This window comes from Rattus rattus, chromosome 3 (genome assembly GCF_011064425.1).
Source record: "Rattus rattus isolate New Zealand chromosome 3, Rrattus_CSIRO_v1, whole genome shotgun sequence".
In the NCBI taxonomy this organism is placed as follows: Eukaryota; Metazoa; Chordata; class Mammalia; order Rodentia; family Muridae; genus Rattus; species Rattus rattus.
Window position 1 is genome coordinate 95,820,233 of NC_046156.1, and position 18,325 is coordinate 95,838,557.

Below are 18,325 nucleotides of genomic sequence, written 5' to 3' on the forward strand. Positions count from 1 at the left end.
TTACTAGCGACCTTATGGAGACCCAGGTGGACGTTTATCCATTCACACCACTACCCAGGAGGCCAGACACAGAACCCTGACCAGGATGGGCAAGGTCACTGTCGTGAGGCTCACTCTCTGACAGGGGAAGGCAGACATTAAACAGTAACAAGCACACGTTCTGCATTCACTTGTGCGGCAGTGAACTGCAGTAAACCAGAGTGGTGTGCTAAGAGCTGCTAGGGGGTGACACTGATCCCACAGTGATAGCAGACTTACCGTCACCTAGGAGATGATGTGTTGCCTGAGGATGCTCCATAGGAAGTGATAGTTAAGGAAAGAGAGGTGCTCTATAGAGAGACACTGGGCATGAAAATCAGGAGCAGAATTTGTCATCCAGAGGGAACAGCAAGAACCAAGGCCCAAAAATAAAAGTAAGTTGTATGTGGTGAGGGAACAGAACAACTGAGATTAGGGATAGAACTGTAGCCCGGAGGACAGCAGGCACCAGATGTTATAGGACAGGCAGGTGAAACAAACAAAGGATGCTCTGTGGGCCTTTGGGAGCTCTGTCTACCTCAGGAAGGGGGAACTATGATCTGTTTACACTTCTAAAAACCCACTCTGGGACCTGTGTTCAGGAGTGGGGAGAAGAGAGTAAAAGCAGAACAGCATAGGAGGCCAGAAGTCACCAAGGGAGGCAGGCCTTTGTCTTCAACAGATCACACTCACTCCCTGTGTCCACCAGGGACTCCAGCACTTTAGGGAGGCAGAGGCGGGTGAAACTCTGAGGATGAGGCCAGCCTGCTCTACAGAGCATGTTCCAGGGCAGCCTGGAACATAGAGAAACACTATCACTAAAAACAAAAAAAAGAGAAAAGCAAGCAAGCACACTTAGAAAATTCCCCTTCGACAGTGGCTAACGTTGATAAATGTTGGCTGTGTTTTTTAGTCATATATATCTGAGGCGTTAATGATTCTATCTAGAACTAAATCGTAATCTTAAAAAATAATTCAGATTGATATCTATGATGTCATAATCCTGTCTCTAGAAAATGTTTTCAAGTCTACGGATACATGAGGTGGCTTCAAGTGTCAGAAAGTTAGTTCACGCTGTATACAAGGTTACATATGTTTATCGTGCATAAAAGGAGAGAAAAGCAGACCTACCTCTGCCTCAACCTCTGCTTGCCTTTTCTCCAAGAGTTTCGCCACAGCCATGGCCCTGTGCTTGCCAGACCTTTTGCAGCTCACGGCCCATTCACACAACAATGTCACCACAGCTTCATCATTGGGGGCAACCTAATGGTCAAGAGAAATGTACCAACAGTGTCACATTAATGCAAGCAGAGGACGACCTAATCCTTAGAGCTTTGTTCCCAAGTGTTACTCGCAGGGTGCTTTCAAGTCACTTAAGCAGGAGAAAAAAACAACTTAGTCATTAAGAAAAAAATGTTCAAAATTCACCTGAATGTGTGACAAATCCAAGAGCACCAGAGTTTCCTTAAAGAAAATGACCACTGAGGGCTGGAGAGATGGCTCAGGGGTTAAGAGCATTGACTGCTCTTCCAGAGGTCCTGAGTTCAAATCTCAGCAACCACATGGTGGCTCACGGCCATCTGTAAAGGGATCTGATGCCCTCTTCTGGTGTGTCTGAAAACAGCCACAGTGTACTCACATACATAAAATAAATAATTCTTTTAAAAGTAGGAAGGAAGGGAGGAGGGAGGGAGGGAGGGAGGGAGGGAGGGAGGGAGGGAAGGAAAGGAAGTGACCACTGAACTCCAATGACACTGAACAACTGTTACAAAGCCCCACTGTTAGGTGGTCAGAATGTGGACCATGCTTGATTTGCAATAAAAATCCTATCAAGATGTGTTATCAAGTGACCAGTGAGAAATTAAAAGAAACGAACCACAGGGTAGGCTGAAATATTGATGGTGCATGCATAACTCATTACACTAATGCAACAGACATGAAGTGGGGAAGCCAAGCGTCTAAAGAAACAACAACTGAAAGCAGACCTTGTCAGCAAAGCGCTGTGGCTATACCCAGAGCATTATCAGTTCAGGGACAGATTATAGTGGCTAAGGATGAGAGGACTTCAGGGACCCAAGGGACATGTCATAGCTGGTGGGACTGAGAGATGACAGAAGAAAGATCGGGCTTCTATGTCATGCCCTTGCTTTACAGCATCTACACCAAACAGCGGCGTACTGGCTACAAGGCTGGATGGCCACAGCATGAGCACTTAAATACAACCTTGGGCATGCTTAATGCTTTAGAATTCACCAGCCCAAGCAAGGTTATGATACAGTTATGAGCACAATCCCATGATGCATAATGGCACACATAAGCCCCGGCTTGTGGATCCTGAGATATATGAGGAATCCAGAATAAAAATGGATGTGAGGCCTTCAATACAAACAATTCAAATCCTAAAAGTCAATTTGCTCTGACACTCCATTTGGAAAAAAACAAAAACAAAAACTGTTTTTTCTTTCCCAGCATGTATCAATCAATTTGATTGATTAATCAACCAAAAAGCTTCTTGATTAGAGTGGGACTTTGCGCTCACTTCCCTTTTCAATGCTGGGGTTTTTGTCTAGTTTGAAACTGTTCCATTCCTGTACATGCTGTCACCATCCCTGTGAGTTCCTATGTGCATCCCTGTTGTGCCCTTAGAGGAAGGACACTTTCTCTGAAATCACCCAGCACCTCTGGCTCCTATAAGCCTTCTGTCTCCTCTTCCACAGAGATCCCTGAGACTTAAGGCGAGGGTGTTTGTTAAAAGACATTCCTTTCAGGACTGACTGCTCGAAAGTCTCTCACTCTGTGCACACTGTCCAACTGTGGGTCTCTATGCTAATACCCATCTACTGCAAGAAGAAACTTCTCTGATTTTGGTTGAGCAATGCAATCGTCTATGGGTACAATGATATGGGGTACATAGGGATGGTGGGTGGGGGATCTCAAACTGAACTACAGCACATAAAGGTCAGGGTAGGAAAGGGGGACCAAGTTATAGGGTCAAGCCCTGGTATAAATTCAAACACATAGTCAGAACTATATATACAGTTAATATATTCATTTAGCATTCTCTCTCTCTCTCCCTCCCCTCCCCTCTCCCCCTCCCTCTGCATTATGGTTGTGTCTCAGGATGTAAGCTCTAAGAAACAGTTCCAACACCACTTCTGTCTGCCTGCTACCATGCTCCTCACTATAATGGTCATGGTCTCCCTCTCTGAAACTGTTGGCCCCCAACAACTTCTCTGAAAGGTGTCTTGGTTGTGGTGTCTTACTACAGCAATAGGAAAGCAACTAAGCCAACAGACAACACTGTGAAGCACAATGAACAGTGCACATAGACAACATACAAATGACAGGAAGACGACGAGCCCAATCTTGGTACCTACAGTGTGCACGGCAAGAGTGCTAGACACTGCAAGAGACAGGAAGTCACACTCCTCTAGAGATGAGGAAGGCGAAGTTAGTAAAAAGCTGAGCCCAGAGGCAAGGGGAGCTCTGTAAGGACATTCAATGAGGGAACAGTACTGGGAAGATTCAGATTAGGACATAACCAAGAAATTTACATTTTGATAGGCCCAGTGCTCATACTGTTTGTATCAAGATGGAGCAATTATAGTTTCATTTTTAGTTTTTATAGTATGAGAAAAATCATTAACGTCTATTTAAAGAAAGACTGAAACTGGGCCACAGAGGGAAATTACAGGCTTTCTGACGAATAGTGATAAATGTAAAAATTAGGAAAGCACTATCCAAATACAACAAAAATCAAACAGTCGACTACAAACTTCGGGTGTAATGTCAACCTCTCTGCTCAGGACTGCTAGGTACCTGACACTGTGCTTTGCCCAATTCACGTGTGACCTCATGCCACACTACAGCAGCCTGACAGTGGTTACTATTCTTCAAGCTGTAATGAGAAAGGCTAAAAGCCATGTATCTATCCCAGAACTACCCCCAAACTACCAAACTCCATCCACACCATCTGTGACCGGCCCATCTTTCTCCACAAGGAGCTGGGATCGACTGAAGCACATCCCAGATCCCAAAGAAACAGATCCCTCATTAAAAACCGAACGCACTCTGTATAAGTTAAGACACCACTCGGCCACTCGGGTCACAGAGCTGGGTTTCATCCTCCTCCGAAATCTGTACGCCAACTATAAAGAATCACCTGCGCTTGCCTCGGCCACCTCTGTCTCGCTCTGCACTTCCAACAATCCCTGAAGGTCCACGGAGCTCTGGAGAGCTGACCTCTCCTCTAAAACCAAGCTCAGGTGTCCTTGCTCACCAGAGAGACTAAGAATGGATTTGGATTGTCCTCCAATCAAACTTCTAATGGCCTGTTGCTATAGTGTCAATTGAAAATGAGTGCAAAGCAGTTTTACACAAATGCATCAAAGGCAGACAACACAACTGAAGTTCACAGGGGCGGAAACCTGGCGTTTGAATGGTGAATGTGAGAACACTGCAGTGAAAAGTTAACTAGAAAACGTCTGGGGAAAGCGCCACGCTGGATGATGTTATTAAGGACAAGGCCTGCCTAGGCTACAGAGAAGCTTTTCAAAACTGACATGTTAGATATAAGGGTTACAAAGGGTTACAAAGTGGACCACACATTTCAACTGCTTGTTGGTTCAGTTAATGTCTATTGAACGCCTACTGTGAAGTCCTCTTCTAAGCACCGAATGAAATGTATTCTCATATTTTACTTCGGAGGAGGAGAGATCAGTAATATTCGTGTGTATAAATCCCTATCAATATCCACACAATCTTTAAAATGTTCATATGCTTTATTTCAATAACTCAATAATTCTCTGGGAGTATAGCTATGGAAAAAAAAAAATCTTATGAGTGAAAAGCACTGTGTGCTCCAGGCATCAGTGGAGTGGGCATGCTAGCAAACCCTCCTGCTGACCCCTGCCTCAAGAACGGGCAGTGTCAGAGATAATGAGATAAATCAAAGGAAAGTGGGGGGACCTTATAGACACACAACAGCAAATACGGAAGCTCATAGCTAAAACAACTTGACTTCAGTAAGGGAGCCCCAGGAATGTTTAGGGAGCAGGATTTGTCTCTGGAAGCAGCAAAGGACTAACTTTTACACTGGCAAAGTTCTGAAATTCTGCAACATCTGCCTGTTAAGTACACACAAGCAAATGAGGTAAAAAGAAATGGTGGATCGGGTAGCAAGAACTGAGCTAGAGCACATAAAGGGTGCCAAATTATGGTGACGATTCCCGGCATACATTAAAACATGCCATCAGAGCAATACATGTATGTTTAATTCTCAGCCAGATGAGCATGTTGCACAGGCTTTGAATCCCAGCACTGAGGAGAGATAGGCAAACCACTTTTCAGTTCCAAGCTAGCCTGCTCTATGTAGTAAATTCAGACCAGCCAGATCTACATAGTGAGATCCTGTCTCAAAAAAATATATATCAAGATGGTGGTGGTGGTGGTGGTGGTGGTGGTGGTGGTGGTGGTGGTGGTGGTGGTGGTGGTGGTGGTGGTGGTGGTGGTGGTAATGAACATTAATTTATCGCCAAAAGATTGGATTAGCAATAGAGAAAGTTCATGAATGGGGTTAAGAGGCTCGGATTACCCAAGATGCAATCCACAGACCACATGAAGCTCAAGAAGAAGGATGACCGAAGTATGCATACTTCTGTCCTTTTTAGAAGGGGGAACAAAAATATTCATAGGAAGAAATACGAAGACAAAGTTTGGAGCAGAGACTGCCCCACCTGGGGATCCAGCTTATATACAGCTACCAAACCCAGACAATATTGCTGATGCAAAGAAGTGCATGCTGACAGGAGCCTGATGCAGCTGTCTCCTGAGAGGCTCTGCCAGAGCCTGACAAATACAGAGGCAGACACTCACAGCCAATCATTGAACTGAGAACAGGGTCCCCATTGGAGGAGTTAAAGAAAGGACTGAAGGAGCTGAAGGGGTTTGCAACCCCACAAGAATGACAATACCAACCAACCAGAGCTCCCAGGGACTAAACCGCCATCCAAAAAGTACACATGGACAGACCCAAGGCTCCAGCCGCATATGTAACAGCAGATGGCCTTGTTGGGCACCAACGAGAGGAGAAGCCCTTGGTTTTGCCAAGGCTCAACACCCCGGCCCCCCCAAGTGTAGGGGAATGTCAGGACAGGGAGGTGGGAAGAGGTGGGTGGATGGGAAGGGGAACACTCTCATAGAAGGGAGTGGAGGGACAGGATAGGGGGCTTATGGACAGGAAACCGGGAAAGGGGACAACATTGAAATGTAAATTAAAAAATTCAATAAAAAAAATGAAATAAAAAAGAGGCCCTTGTTTTATATGTATAGCTTTTAATGATTTATTTTTATCTTTAATATGCATTAATGTTTTGATTATACTATGTCTGTGTAAGGGTGTCAGATACCCTAGAACTGGAATTATAGACAGTTATAAGCTGCCATGGGTGCTTCTTCTCTGAAAGAGCCATCTCTCCGGCCCCGTATGTATAATTTTATATGCATAAATTTTAATCTTCAACTCTACTAGGAAGCATGCTTCTGCTGCACAATGTTGCTGCTAGGAAAGAAGAGCCTAGGAAGCTGCAGACCAGCAACCACTGCAGTCTCCGGGCTAGCCCCAGCTTCTGTCTCTAACCTCACTGTCACGCCAACCACTGCAGTCTCCGGGCTAGCCCCAGCTCTGTCTCTAACCTCACTGTCATGGCCAACCACTGCAGTCTCTGGGCTAGCCCCAGCTTCTGTCTCTAACCTCACTGTCATGCAGGAAACAAAGAAATGGACCACTGAGGCATTTGATACACTGGAGGTGGAAGACAAGAAAAGTTATGGGTTGAAAGAATCTAAAGTCAGACAGTATATCCTTGTACTGTATGTGTAACAATCCTAAGAAATAATTTCTATAATGACAACAAACAGAATCCAAAACTTATAACGGTCTTTCACATAACAGCACTGCTAACCTGGCCTGGTAAGTGGAGCATACTCCTAGTGGTAAAATTCCCACTATTTCAGGACACACAATTATTGCTTACGAGGCCACCAATTTCAGAACGAACACACCACAATCACAAAGAAAGTCTTCTAAAACACATGAAGAACTTAACAGCTCTCAATGGACAAGCATCTAGGTAGGTATGGCTCATTAAGCTCGAGGTCTGCATCAAAGTGAACTAGGAATCTTCCTTGCTTTAACAAGTGAAGATCAAAATGTCAGCTAAATCAGATACCAGCTTCCTGAAGAAATCACAAGACATCTGGTGTGATGGTCTGCCATTTTAAAATACTACCAAGATTATAAAATGATATTGTTAAAGGGAACAGAACAATAAAAGTCCGTGGGGCACTAGTGTGAACAACAAGTAAGTGCAAAGACTGGAGGTCGGACACAAAAGAAAGCTCTCGGTAACAGTTCTTTAATCCCAGACTCAAAGGATGTGCTTGTATATGAAATCAACTACTTAATACCAAGAATGTCACATATGAAAATATCATTCGTAGAATAGCACCAATAAACTATAGGGACTGACAGGCAAAGGAGTGGCAACAGCCAGGAGTGGCTTTCAAGCTGGGACACATCATGGGGCACTGAGTAAGTGTCTGGCCATGTAAGCCAGAGAAGGTCTAACTGCTGGGAGGTAAGCCTTTTGTACAGGGTCACATTTAACATAAGAATTATCATATGAGGTAATAAAGTACAGACTGTTTATGGTATGGTTAGAGAGGACCTGAGCACTATGAGAAAAAAATAAGGAACAGCCATGCCAGCTGGTCGTAGACACATATGTGTATTGAGGACTGATCCCCACCCCTGTAGAGATTGTGCTGTGAACATATCTCCTGCAGCCTCTTCCTCCCTCCCTCCCTCCTTCCCTCCCTTCCCCCCTCCTTTCTCACCCCAGCCACTAATAAATAGCTCAAAGCATCTAATAAAAATGTATGTATCATATATGGGAAACATAATGTTAAAAATGTATACAAGCCCAATCCTAAACTTTGGGGGGGGGGGGCCTCCAGCTTGCTGGATGACATCAACAGAATAAGCTCCTTCCTGGGAGAAGAAGGCTCGAGGTCATGTTCCTTGGACTAGAAACCTAGCTACATTTCAACCAAAAACATTCTAGATTTGCTATCCATCATGCATGGCATTTATTGTACATGTGAACATTTCTGAAAGCAATTTCTCAGATATTTTGATGCCCGGTTTTGTTGTTGTTTTTCTGAGGGTGTGGAAGGATGGAGTGAATTTTCCTAATCGTACATCCTTTGGACCAGTGTTGACAATCTTTAGATTTTGTAACATCTCAAAAACTAAAGATATTGAAGTATATCTGAATCGATTAGTCACTTACGTGCACCGTGACAAAAATAAATGTTTCCATTCTTCAGTTAAATTATCATTTAAATAGTATGAATGGAAAAATAAACAGAATCCTCAGAAAGAGGATCACTTAAGTCACATGGCAAGAATTATAATTGAAAAATAAATCCTTCTAAAGACCTTGAGAAGTGCATATCTCCTGCATTTAAAATAACTGAAATACAATAGTTGCTTTCCAAAAATCTCTGTATGGTATAACAAACTACTTTATACATGTTAAGAAAACATGTTAAGGTTACATATAGATAAAAGAAATCCAAATTTCTAGAAGTTATTTGCTCTACTGTCTTAACAAACAAAGTTGCCCGGCCATAGACAAAACCACTGTGTTACCTATGCTCTACGGTAGGAAGTAGATTCTAATAGCAAGGCCAGTTCACACACAGTGGGAATGATGCCAAGGGAGTTCCCAAAGAAGGAAAACTAGCAGCAAAGGCGGAGTCAAAATGCAGTGGGAACGGCATAAAGTGCTTGATATAAGCAAAGCCTTGCTGCTTAACCTTAGCACTTGACCTTTCTGTTCTCCGCTCTCCATGGTGCGGCTCTGTAATCCCAGCTCTGGGAAGTAGTGAGACAAGAAGACTAACGTTCAAGGCACCTCAGACAACCTAGTGATATGGTGCCTCCATGTAGAGAGGCTTACATGGAGGTCTGGGGATACAGCTCAGCGGCAGAGCACGCATCTAGCTAGCATGTGTGAAGCTCTGAATACAGTCCTTGGTACTGCAATAATAATTCTACTGTGTTAAAATTATCAGAGAAGCTTTCAGACACTACAGACGCCCCCTGCATGTAAATGTGCCAATATCAGCATGTAGGAACTTCTGCTATCGATCATCAAGGTGCCCCGCCTCCCGCCGAGATTCTATCTGACACTGATCTCTTCTGCTTTATTGTTAGCTGAAATGACTTCCTAACAATGACAATAAAGACTCAAATCTACCAGCTGAGGGGGGTTCTATCCTGCTAATGAATTAGGTGTGAACCTGAATAACTCTGCTCTGATCACTGCTTTTCTCATCTAAAAGATTCCACAGGGAAAAGAAAACTATAAAGCAGTCATGTAAGACAAAATGGCAGAACCTACTATATTAAAAAATGTCTGCATACACATGCACATATACATACATACTTACACACACATACACAGAGACATACACACGTGCACTCACATACATGCACACACATGTACACACACACAGACACACACCTGCACACATGTGCACACAGACATGCACACACGCACAGAGACATGTACAAAGATATGCACGTGCGCGTGCATGCATGCACGCACACACACACACACACACACACACACACACACACACATTAAAACTAGTAGAAACTAGCAGAACTAGCCTGGCAGCATGGTGACATGCAGCTGTAACTTAGCACTTCTGCTAAGGCAGGAGGATGGCAAATTTGTAGCCGGGTCTAGGCTACATTGCATGTTCCAAGCCAGCATGCCCAAATAAAGCAATACTATGATATAAAATAATTTTTAAAGGAATTTTTTTTAAATCCCCGGTGGCAAGAGAGATGGCTAATCAGTTAAGAGAACTTGCTGCTCTTCCAAAGAACCTGAGAATTTGACTCCCAGCACCTACACTGCACAATCACATGTAACCCCGTTTCCAAGGGAACCAACTCCCTCTCTGGCCTCCACAGGAACATACCTGTGGCACACACATGTGATACTAAATAAATCCATCAATAAGCAAGTCTTAAGGATCCTTTGGCCAGTGAGATGGCCAAAGTGGATAAAGATGCTTTCCTCCAAAGTCTGACAGCCTGAGTTCCATTTCAGAGAGTCATGTGATGGAAAGAGAACTGACTCCTTTGTCCTCCAGCATCCTCTACACATGTGCTATGAAGTGCACACAACACACACACACACACACACACACACACACACACACACACACACACGTGCACATACGCATATGCACACTTACAATAAATAAAAAAAGGTTTAAAAATCCTCGTCTACGGGATAAATGGGTCAGTGGACAAAAAGGTTTGCTGTACACAGAGAAATAAGTAAAAATAAATGTAAAAATAAAATTTAGATCCTTGTGAAGATACTGCTACAGTTTCAGAGCCCCCTCCCCTTCCAAGACATGTGTTGAAAACTTGCTCTGTAGCCCATGGTGCTACCAGCCAGTGTTGGGACGTTTATGGAGTGAGGTCTAGTGGGAACATTCCTTCAGGAGGTCGGGGAATCTAAGTTCTCTCTCTTTTGCTTCCAGGCCATGAAGTGATTGTCTCTGCCTTCTATGCTCTCCCAGTGTGCCATGCTGCCTTGGCACAGGCCTGAAGCAACAGGGCCAACCAGTACCAGTGATGGACTGTGGTCTCTAGAACTGTGAGCCACAGCAAAATTTCTGGAGCTTGTGAGATGGCTCAGCGCCAGGTGAGGTCAACTGCCACTAAACCTGAAGACTTGAGCTTGATCCCCAGGCCCTACATGGCAGAAGGAGAGAATCCACATCTGCAAATTAAGTGATCTCTAAGAGTGCACCACTGACAGACACGCTGCAGACAGACACAAATGATAAAAATAATCAGGGCAATATAAAAGTGAAGTATGCTTTTCCTATTCACTAACTGCATAAATGTCTGGACACATATTTTGTTTATCCCTCAACTGTTAATATCAGTGGCATTTAACTAATATATTTTTAAAAAACCGTAATTCTAAAAGACTCATGGGACTCCCAAGTGAAGTAGAAAATGTGACATTCTAAAGCACAACACTGTTCTTGTCAAACTATGATGAGCATTAGTCAATTCAGTAGCCATGGACCCCAACATCCACAAGCGTTCCCTTGTTTTCAGGTAGACTCTAAGCTGCTCCTGTAAAGCTGTGTTAATAATAGCCCTTTGCTGGGAATCTTTAGGAAGTGAGGCCTTCTTGAAGAAAGTCGTTCATCACAGGACCCTGATCCATTTCTTTCTCTCTCTCTCTCTCTCCTCTCCTCTCTCTCTCTCTCTCTCTCTCTCCTCCCTCCCTCCTCCCCCTCCCTTTCTCTTTTCCTCCCTCCTTCCACTCCTTCTCCCCTGCCCCTCCCCTCCCATCTCTCCCTCTCTCCCTCCTCCTTCTCTCCCTCTCACTTCCTCCCCCTCTCCCTTCCCCCTCCCTCTTTCCCTCCCCCCTGCCCCCCTTCCCCTCCATCAGCATACGACATACTCCCTCCATGATTATTCATAGTCACTATAGACCCGGAGACAACAGCTCTAGTAACCAGGGGATAAGATCTTTCCTAGGTTAAGTATTCTGTCACAGCGATGGAAAACTGACTGACATATTGATGGCACCTTGGCTTATACTTTTAAGAATTCACATGAACCAGAGCCACCTCACCCATTCAGGTACTTCTCTATGTAAATACTTCACAAACACCAAAAAGCAAAAAAGTCCCAGCAGACCCTGGCTGAGACTTACGGATGAGTAGGCTGTGCAATTAATGCTTGAGTTTAAACACATTGTGTAAAGTCCCAAGGGGCCCAGATTAATCAATGTAATCATACTATCGTCATTTGTCCTGCAAATTTGTGACTTCCTGATAACAGTGGCTATTGCTATTAAGTACCTAATTACATGAGAGGCTCTATGAATACTTAATGCTGCACTAATAATGGGTTCCCATCATCCTGATGTCATCTAGCAATCATACGCCCCTTTACAAAGTAAGCAAATTATTCATAGGTACCTCAAAGCCTGCTAATTTCATAGCTGAACAGCTTCCTGTCTCCACATGCAAATACCTTCCTGTCTGTCTGAATGTAAACCAGCTGTAAAGAGGATGCACCCATCATGAGGCCATGGACCCCTCTCCTTCAAGAAAAAATCCAAGTGCTGTATCTTCCTCCTCATCACCACTGTGCCAGCAGCCTTTCAATGATCACAGAAGCCAATGTGAGTAAACACATGCACACCCTTGGAATGCAGGCATGAGACCAGGGACTAATGAAGCGGTGGACAGCGTAAGACACAGCCCCTGACATCACAGAGCAGGCGCCTGAGGAAGGTAATCGTGCTCAGGCACAGACAAGGAAGAAACAAAGCTCTTGTGGTTCTGATGCCAGTAATCAAGCCAAGTGCCCAAGCCTGGTGGACTCAGGTAAGTATAGGACGTGCTAAACTGGAGACTTGTGTTACCTAAGAACTCTCAACTCTGAGCACAAACTGATAGGAAACAAACATAAACAAGAACCATGTAGGTTTTGCGGCTGGGGTTAGTGGTGTTACTAGGAGCAGAGATGGAGAAAACACCCAGTGCCGCTGCTGTCCTGAAGCTCTGGCTGGGGCAGCTGGCCTGATGTTTTCATTACTTGGTACAGAGTCTGTTTACCGAGGTCCCAGAAAGAGAAGTGAAAACAGCTTTTCCTGCGGCCCTTGGGTCTTCCCTTTTATCCACATCACTGAAGTACCGCAAACATGCAGCTGCCTCTGCTCTCCCCGGCAGCCATAATCAAAAGCAGAGGCCAAGAGGAAGGAAGTGGTCCAAGAGCTCTGCAAAGCTGAGGGGCCCTCCCGACCTGGCTGCTTGGGATGAGGTCACCAGTAACTGACTAGTCAGTACTGGGAGCTGAGAGCTCCGAGGCCCACTGCGACTCCCTCAGGTGGCTGCTGGGCCCTGATGCCACCCAGGAGAAGCAGCTCTGAAGCACTGACCCATCCAAAAATAAATAAATGCCACGGAGGCCTGTGCCAGCTGCTGGGTAACAAGCTGCTTTCCAGCAGGCACAGCACAGGTCTGCTGTTTGATCCTGAGACTCTATTTGTGCTGAAATGTCGATCACAACCTGTCTGTAAACAACCTCTGAGATGTGGGACACTCTTCACACAGGGCATTCCCACACCAGTCCATAGCACTTGCTAACCACCATCAGGCAGTCTCTGAGCTCTGAACTGAAAGCTAGAAATTTCTTTATTCTATACATAAAACACAGGGTGGGAAAAATACCCAAACACAAAACTGGAGTTGAAATATAAAGGGTTTTGAGGTTCGTTTCCTACCTCCTTTACAACAGCACTCAAGTTGACACAGCCCCAGCAGACCATGGGCGGGGGGGGGGCGGGGACAAGGGAAAGAGTAAAAGAATGTCGCACTCCATGAGCTATTAGTGAAACCATGCCCCAGGCATGGGCAGGATCAGCTCCTCTCAGCACAGGGAGGACCTAGTGTCAAAGGGTCTCACCTGTGCGATACAATTTCTAAGGGACTTTAGCTCAGTTCTGAAGCTGAGACTGCACTCAACTCTGGACAGACGCTCTCCCCATCTCCTACAAGGATGTGGAGGATGAGATTTCCCTCTTAGCCATTACAAGCAAGGCTGCAGAGACGGAGCGGCTGAGGCCCCCTGCAGCTGGTGTGAGAAGGAACACCCCTAGTAAGAGCAAACATCAAAACACAGTGACTAGAGGTTGATAACTTTACCGTCTAACATGCAACATCAACCCTGGACAAACTATGGGATCCAAGAAAAGGGGGGGGGTACGCTTTGAAGACAGCAGATAAGTTTCTGAGTCGTAACCGACCACTCAGTATACTCCATGGCTTAATACAGAACAGGTACATCCGTGTTGGCTCTTCCAATAAAATATAGATTATTTTATTACCGGCAACAGCAGCAGTTTTTGGAACAGGCTCATTATCTGTGGAACATGCTGTGTTTTATAATCTAAATGTATATTCATGCTCAAGTGTTGTGTAACTATGCAAAAGCTCTAAGCACACAGCTATGAGTAACTTGCTCTAAGCCACACAGCGATCGCTCGGTATTTACATGTGAATCCCAGAAATAACAAGTAGCTCCGTGGTGAGGAAAACGGTGGCTCCTAAGCCAGGCCTGGTGCACACACAGCAATCCCAGCGCCCAGCAGGCAAGGCAGGAAGATGTCTGAGTTCAAAAGTCTCCCTGAGCCACTGAGAGACCTTATCTCCAAATAAAAAGAGAAAAAGAAGGGAGAAGAGAAGGAAGGAAAGGAAGAAGAGGGGGAGGAAAAGGAGAAGGTAGGGCGATAAGGTAAGGGAGGAGACTAGACAAGAAACCCTGATGAAAGAATAAAGGGACAAGTAAAATTGTCACTAGCAAACTTATACATAAATAATACCCCAATGGAAATGCATATTAAACACTAGGGCCATATTTTAAAAATGTTAATGCTAAATACTTAACATTTTAATTATTTAAATATTAATGTTTAAATATTTAATGCTACAGAAGGGGCCATCCGCGCAGATATCCTCCCAGATTAAGTCAGTAAGCGTAAACTAAAGGTTAACTGCTCTGTTTTTTGTTTTACTCAAAGACACCACATTAACCACAAAGCCGCTCGAGTCTCTTCCCAGAATATTCAATATGATCGCCATTAAACCAGACAATTCTTGCACTCCCTCCAAACTGCTACAACATCCAGGACTTGGTCTAGGGCCCATGTTGCCCTCTAGTGGCAAATACATGTATAGCAGAGACTGAAGACGTGGCTCTGCCTTCTCAGATGAAGTACAGACAGACAGTCAGGTAGTGTTGGGTCTGAATATGAGCATCTCCTACAAGCTCACATTTTCCATTACCTGGCCTCCAACCAGCGGTACTTGGGAAGGTTATGGAACCTCTATGACGTGGAACCTTGCTGGGTAAGTATCACTGAAGGCAGGCTGAGGTCTTATCGCCTGGCCCCATTTCCTAGTCTCTCTACTTCTGTGTGGAGAGGAAATGCCATCACTCTGCTTCCTGACTGACAGGCCAGCTTCTCCCTCCTGCTGCTACCTCTCCTGCTAGTTATAAAAGGCATGGAAACCAAAATAATCATTCCTTCCCTAACTTGCCGTTGAACAAGGTATTTTATAACAACAACACGAAACTAATTCATATAGATAAACAGGTAATGTATTTTAGCAGGAATTCTCAATATACTACCACAATAATCATCTCTGTTCATTTTAAAACAGAACAAGCTTGCTGGGATGTAACCAGACAGCTCTTACAGCCAGTGGCTTGTTTCAAGTGGCTGCTACAAAGTTACAGGACTTCTGAGAGAGCAGTGAGATTTTATTCAGAAACATGGCAACGTAATTGCTAACCTTGATAAGGCAGCCTCCTTAACACTGACTTTGGAAGTTGCCTGTGGGCAATTTGAGTTTCTGTTCACAGGGGTCACATATCAGATATCCTGCCTATCAGATATTTACTTTCTGATTCATAACAGCAGCAAAACCACAGTCATGAAGTAGCAATGTGACAATTTTATGGTTTGGGGTCACCACAACACGAGGAACTGTATTAAAGGGTCACAGCATCAGGAGGGTTGAGAACCACTGAAATAGGCTTTAAATTTTTTCTGAAGATGTATTTATTTATAATTTACAGGTCTGGGTAAGATGTGACTGCATGTTTGTGTCACACATGCATTCCTGCTGTCTGTGGCGATCACGTGAGGTTGACAGATCCCGTAGAACTGGAGTTACAGGTGGCTCCGTACAGCCATGTGTGTGCTGGGGAACCAGGCCCTCTGAAAGCAGCCAGCCTGCAAACCATCCCTCCAGCCCCAAAGCGGGGACTCGTAGTTGGCACAGCAAGGCTTGGGCAAAACCCAAGCAAGAGAACACTGTCACTTGGCACAGACTCGGGCCTGTGGGCAACTCACATCCAGTGCGAAAGTCTCAGGATTCCAGAAGCTTTTTATCCACATCAGTCCTATTACAGGATGGAAAGTTCCCGTCTTTGGGGACAAGAACACCATGTGAGCTGAGAATCATAGAGACTTATCTGCTCTCCCAAGTACAGAAACGCACTTCTGCAAAGGCTCCCAGGAGACAGAAACTCCACTCCCCTCCACATAAACCTCACTCCCAACACGCTGATCCCCTGTGGCTCCCACAGCCCTGAGCCTGTTTTTGAAAAGAAGATAACAGCTCACAAATTATTCCCAAAGAGGAATATTCCGGAATGTTGTGTCAGGCCCCTGCGTGGGAAATAGAGCATTCTGGTTGTTTTCATTTGGCCGTCTCCTCTTTCCACAAACCCAGGACCAATGAGGGCAAGCTCAAAAACCAAAGAGACCTAGTTAAGTTAGCTAAAGTGTTTCCTTTGAAAATGTGCTAAGGCTTACCTCAGCATTCCTTTGTATCTAACACAAACTATATATGTGTATGTATGTGTGTGTGTGTGTGTGTGTGTGTATATATATATATATATATACACACACATATATATGGCATTTTTTTCATTACCAAATAATACTTTTATTTCTATGAAGACCAAATAAGAAAACAGTAATTTAAATCTCTATATTTATAATCTTTTAAGGAAAAAATTGAAATTGTTAAGACTTTTCAAAGTCCATGCCCATTTATAGCCATGCACTGCCCTCTGCTGGGCAACAGACTAAATTTCACTCCAAATTAAAGCCAAATATTCTATATAAAGTCTATCACCAGACAAGCGATAGTCTAAACCTAAAATGTAGAGATGATGATTGGAGGTTAAAAATTATCTCCCATCAACTTATCAAGGTGGATCCCACCCAATACACATCTCACTACCACAATGGTGAGTCGCCGTGGTTCCAAAAGAGAAAGACCTGCAAAGGCACGTGCTTTCCTAAGACATGCATCCCTCTAAAGACTTTGCCACAACTTACGGAATGAGAAGAAAATCAGACAGTGAAAAGAAAAGTAATATTAAATACCTCTTGGTTGTCTTTGTTTTGGTTTGCCCAGAAAATTTTATGATAAAGAGTCTCCATTGAGTTGCTGGAATCAGTTCGGTCGAAACAATGACGATCTAAGACTTCCAGTGTGTGCAAAACCCGACTAATGGTCACCCCTAGATTCACAAATTAAGGAAACAGTTAAATATCATAGTAAAAAAAATGATCATACAAGGAAAGTGATTTGTATTCTCAGGACATACTATCAATGAACGGTAAGAATTAAACCCGACCCTCTAGACAGTCGGCAGCTGAAGGCTGAAAGCTCCGTGACTTGTGTGAGGCGTGAGGTGCTCTACAGGAATGAGAAAGCCCACGACTCGGACACACTCCCTCTCCCGTGCTATACGGTACCTGCCGTCGACTCCTGGCACTTGTCAAAAGACCACCGAACTTCCACTGCACGGCCTCGCTGCTTTATCTGCTGCTCTACCTCATAAATCCTTGCCCGAACCTGAAACAGACAGAAACGCTTCAAAATAACATGCACTCTCCCTGGCTGCCTAAATCGTGTCAAGTGTCCTGTGTGAGTGCAGTGCAGTACTCTGGCGAACCACAATCTTAACTGTGACACGGGAAACACAACTCCTGTGTGCGCCGTGCACCTTTAAATTTACCAGTGACGGTTCGGGGCAATATCAAATACTTATAAAAACAAACGCCTGAGGGAAATGTGACAAGTGAATTTTTTTTTTCAAGGCAGAGATTAGACTATCTTTGAGCTGCTGGTCAAAGCCAGAAATGAACGAGCAATGCTTCAGTGACTTACAGAAACAACGTAGTGAGAGACAAGTGTCTTATGGTAAGTATTAGTCACAATCCCAAGGCTGAAGCTGCAGAAATCTTGGAGCAAACACTGCAGCACCAATGTAAACACACGATTGCTAAGCGTCACAAACTATTATTCCAGGGTGGACCATCGGGATCTGGACAGCAGCTGCCTGGGTGCCAGAATATTCCATGAGCATCTGTGATTCAGAAAAAAGGTGGGGGAAAATCCCAAAAGTCCCCTGTGGTCATGGCAGAGCTCGGACAGGCATTATGATATCTCTCTCTGTGACCTCTGGTTAGTCAGGCTAAGGGTTTATCTTATTGTTGATTTTCTCAAAGAACCAGCTCCTGAAAGAGTGCACATGGACTGACCCATGGCTCCAGCTGCATATGTACAGAGGATAGCTTGTTGGGCAACAATGGGAGGAGAAGCC

General features: G+C 44.4%; 1 protein-coding gene across 10 annotated transcripts in view; it reads right to left on the minus strand.

The window, feature by feature from the left end:
* The window catches only part of Med12l (mediator complex subunit 12L), a 320,796-nt gene that overhangs the window by 232,516 nt on the left and 69,955 nt on the right, over positions 1 to 18,325 (minus strand). For all 10 annotated transcript variants that reach the window (XM_032898341.1, XM_032898340.1, XM_032898338.1 and 7 more), the window contains 3 exons: positions 17,475 to 17,574; positions 17,100 to 17,236; positions 1,150 to 1,281 (listed from right to left, as the gene is read on the minus strand). In XM_032898341.1, coding sequence (XP_032754232.1) covers positions 1,150 to 1,281; positions 17,100 to 17,236; positions 17,475 to 17,574 — 369 coding nt within the window. The remainder of the gene's footprint in view (positions 1 to 1,149; positions 1,282 to 17,099; positions 17,237 to 17,474; positions 17,575 to 18,325) is intronic.